Here is a 4,429-nt window from a genome sequence, read left to right as displayed (position 1 = left end):
TATACATTGTACTCATGAGATTGAGAGCTGAAACTGTAATTAGAAAACGGGTTGCGAAGCCTATTCATAAAAATGCCATTTTTTGGCGTACTCTTAAGCTTTGAAAATATACTGGGGTAGAAGATGATGAATTAGGAATTATTCCGAAATATTACAAAAAATTTGAAGAAAAAAAATGAATTTTTTTTATTTGGCCTTCTTCATCTCATGCTTCCCTTGAGTGTCCACACAAAAAATTTAGCACATCTGGTCTAGCCGCTTGGCCGGCTATAGGGAACATATATACGGATGTCTTGTTTTATTATATGGATACCCTGCCGATCACACTGGCTTGGCCGAAGAATTAGTGGGATCTAGTTGAAATTGCAATTTCGTTAAACATTTTCTAGCTGTGAGATGCAATTTCTCGGGCTAGCAAATGTTCATCAAATCCATCAAATGTTTATATTACCAAAGATGTTTTTTCGAGCTTTGTGTCCTATTAACATCTATAGAATGTATTGAATTTTTCGCAACTGAGGTTTTACGATGTTGTATTTTTCTAAAATCTTCGAGACATGATTCGAGAAAATGCGGATGTTTGAGTTGCTTTTAAACGGTGCTTAGGATCCATTTAATTTTGATGCGGATCCTGGTTCCGCACTGGAAAATAAGATTTACTGAATTTTTTTAACAAAAATTTCAAATTTTTTGTTTTATTCTTTTTGCATATTTTTATCCTAAAACCTGATGAACCATTCAGAAATGAGGAAATTTTTATAATCTCTTTTTTTCAGAAGTTCAGATTTTGGTTTTAGGAGTAAAAAAGGTTTTTTTTTGTAGTTTTTAGGTGATATTTTACCTCTTGGATCCGGATCCGTGGATCCTCATATTTTTGTGGATCCGGATCTGTATCCAGGAAGCCAAAATCTTGCGGATCCAACGCATCCGGATCCTAAGCACTGCTCATAAAAATATGTTTTTCTATGGTTCCAGTATCTTCTAGGAAATTTGTTGATCAACGAAATGTAATCGACCCACAATTTGTACATACAAGGTTGCCCTCCCATGAGAAACTTCTTAAAAGGTGCATGAAAATGTTCGCAAATTATATGCAGTAGAGTACATTAATACAATATGTTCCCTAGACTATCCATTTCAATTTCGATTTTTTTAAAGGTGTTAAATAAACTTTAAAAAATGAATTAGGTGAAAGTCTATGTCTATGTGAAAGGATCATGGGCCAATTATGAAACCAGCCTATTTCATAATTTGGTTTAATATTAATTTTAGATTTTCTATAAAATGATGTTTCAGGGCCCAATAGGTTATATGGCACAAATATGTGAATGTACACCTCAGTACACCTGCAGTATGGAAACAGTACAACAAAATGGTCGTTTTACGCTTTTTCTAGTAAATTCCACTCTAATATATATTTGTTGACGGAAAACAGCAACACGCTAGACAAATCAGGATAATAGGCCAGTTAGGATTCTGGTGGGGGATATTTATTTTCCCCGGACGATTCTTTCCCGATAGGCCGCACAAAATACACACAACAGAGTAACCCCGTCTCAGAAATTCGATAACAAAATCTTTATTTCCTAAAAAATAACATAAATTATAGGTCATGTTTAATTGTNCATGTAACAACTTCGTACACGTCCGACCGCAAATAACGTTACAAACTCGGCATTGCGTTCACCAGTATTTCTTACGACCACCGTTCGTCCAAAATTGGTTTCATAAATTTAAAAATATATTTGAATTTTGAGACACGACATGTTGTTTATAATGGTTTTAAATATCTTATCCTGTTATTAGAAGAACATATTACGAAGTACAATAGTCATAAATCAATTCATGGAAATTGTTGGTTTACAATCACTGAAGCAAATCAAAGCCAATTGCTATGTTCCCTTCTATAAAATGTTAATTTTTAGTTGTAGATCTAAAAGTTGAAATATAGGAGTAAAATAAGAAAACCTAATATGCAGACAAAAAGCTGGTGTGGTCCGGTCAAAGCATATTTTTCGTTCTTTGCCTAGTTCGTTTTATTTTTCAAACCAAATGTTTAAACAAAAAAAGATCAAACCTTATTGAGTAACATATAACGGTGCCTAAATTTGAATAAAAAAGTGACTTTAGAAAAAATACATTTGAAAATACAGTAGCAATTCGCCCGGACGAAAAAGTATTAGTGAGTTGTGACGTCATCTATGGTGCAGACGAATAAAATGGAGGGTCAACCGAAGTTGTCCCTTAAGTCTGATGCACAAAAAGCTTATGCAGCTGAACGCATAAAAAAACAATTGCTAAAACACCGTTGGAGACACAGATATTTTAGATAACACTTAATGGAAAAAGGCATTATATAATTTTTTTTTGGACTGTTAGTGGAGTTAGTGTGATTTGAAGTGACATGCATACAACGGTACAAGAAATAAACACGTTAAGTTAGACAACAACGCAATCTTCCATATTATTGGACATGTTAAAGTTTTAAGTGTTCCATTGTAGGCATTGCTATCTTTGCACGGAGGGTCACTTAAACATTACCCAAGCAGTCCCTTGGAATAAAAGATATCAATCAATGTCATCATTTTATTACAATAAGGTGATGTATTTAATAAAGCAAATTTTACAAAGAAATATTAATAGAATTAAAATGTAAAAACAAATATAGTATAATATCTGGAAAACCGGTTGTGTGAGGGGTACCGGGAAAATTCGTTCTTGACAAAAATAAAAATAAAGTTTATTTTGGAATGATTTTAAAACCAACTCTTAAATTGTAAAAATTAAGATTGGTTTTAGTTAAAGTTCAAATGTTTGTAAGAGAAATAAGACTGTAAAAGCTCAGGCCTTGCTAGTTGTACGATTTTTAAAAATCATTTTGTACAGTGTACACATTATGGTGAGAAAAAGCAGAAAGTGTACATTTGTACAACTTTACAACGTGTTTACATCGAATGGGGGGGGGGGGGGAGAGTACCGACTGGTTTAGAACTGGTTTACATCTTAGAGGGGGAAGGCGCGGACCACTTGTACCGGCCAGTGTACAAGAAATTTGCTTTGGTTGCCATCTCATCAGCTTCCTTCGGTCCTCGAGTACCGTACTTGTACTAAACATTACATTTATTAAAAAAAATAAAATATAATAAAAAAAATTAAATTTAAAACACAGTTATAAATAAAAGTATGAAATTAAAAACACAACATTAAAAATATGAATAAAAAAACTTTTAAAAAAGTATGAAATAAAAACACTTTACCAGAATAGGAGCAGGTTTTTCTTCCTCTATTTTGTGAAGAAGCGGGGTAAATATTCTCCAAGCTTCGGCTAGCTCATCACTCCTACAATCAAAAATACTTAAAAAGGAACATTAGACATCTTTTTCCTAGCTGAAAATCAACTTATTCTGACAATTCACTCTATTGTTTCAAATGCGGAAATGCGCAAATAATCAAAATAAAGAAAATTGTGGATGTCTCATGCATTCTTTAAGTGGTACCACTCTTATAACAGGAAAGTAACTTAAACCTACAGTCTCTTAAAGTAAAAATCATGAGCGGATAAATTTGGCAACTTTTTGGGCCAAGAAACATCTCCGAACGTTGTGCGGGTAAAGAATATAGAGTGAAAAAAGATCAGCAGAATGATAACAAATTCTACTGATAATGTTAAATGTGTTGTGATTATGTATCTATATTAAAACCTATTAAAAAACTCTATTAAACCTTAAAAACTTGTATGATATTTATCATTAAGTAATTGCATTTCCTCTAACCTGACAAAGTGCATCTGAGATCCAACAAAAACATCAAGGATCAACCGTTCATAAGCCTGAAAATAAAACCTAATTTTTTATTCGTAAAAAAGTGCACATTAAATCTAAAATATGCAAATATTATTCTCATAACTAGAAGATTTGCTTCCCCCTACCAAAAAAAGACAACCCTTAAGAATCGTTGCCTTGTCCCCCTCGTTTAACTTTAATCAGAATCCTCGTGTCGGTCAACTATATAACCTTAGAAATTGCTGCCCCACCCTCGAATTACTAAAAAAAAATCCGCCTCCCAAACCTCGTGATTACCTCTGGTAGCCTAGCTTCCTTGTATCTTGACTTGTAAGTAAGATCTAGTTCAGTTTCCTCGAGGTTAAACGACATCCCCGGGGTCTTAGTCATAACCTAAATCAATCAATCAATTAGTCAATAATTTAACTATTTAATCAATCAATTAAGAAATGATCAATGACTACTATCAAAATACATTTGATCAATTATTTTTCATTAGCTATTGTAAGATCACTTTAATTTAAAAATTTGGAATCTTAAAAATCAATTTTAAAAAATCACCTTCACATACACACTCTCATTCGGCTGAACCCTAAACAAAATATTTGAAAAAATAAAACTTAAAAAATATCCAACAAAAATACCCT

General features: G+C 32.7%; 1 protein-coding gene across 1 annotated transcript in view; it reads right to left on the bottom strand.

Annotated features, from left to right (window-relative positions):
- Positions 1–2,572: 2,572 nt before the first annotated feature.
- Positions 2,573–4,429, bottom strand: part of LOC111703168 (glucose-6-phosphate 1-dehydrogenase) — a gene marked incomplete in the record, with an annotated part of 32,562 nt that continues 30,705 nt past the window's right edge. Inside the window, 5 exon segments of the mRNA XM_023475042.1 lie at positions 2,573–3,107; positions 3,258–3,339; positions 3,774–3,829; positions 4,080–4,175; positions 4,344–4,374. Coding sequence (XP_023330810.1) covers positions 2,997–3,107; positions 3,258–3,339; positions 3,774–3,829; positions 4,080–4,175; positions 4,344–4,374 — 376 coding nt within the window.

Source organism: Eurytemora carolleeae, unplaced genomic scaffold (genome assembly GCF_000591075.1).
Source record: "Eurytemora carolleeae unplaced genomic scaffold, Eaff_2.0 scaffold487, whole genome shotgun sequence".
NCBI lineage: Eukaryota > Metazoa > Arthropoda > Copepoda > Calanoida > Temoridae > Eurytemora > Eurytemora carolleeae.
Note: the sequence above shows the minus strand (reverse complement) of the source record. Positions and strands in the feature narration are given on the sequence as shown.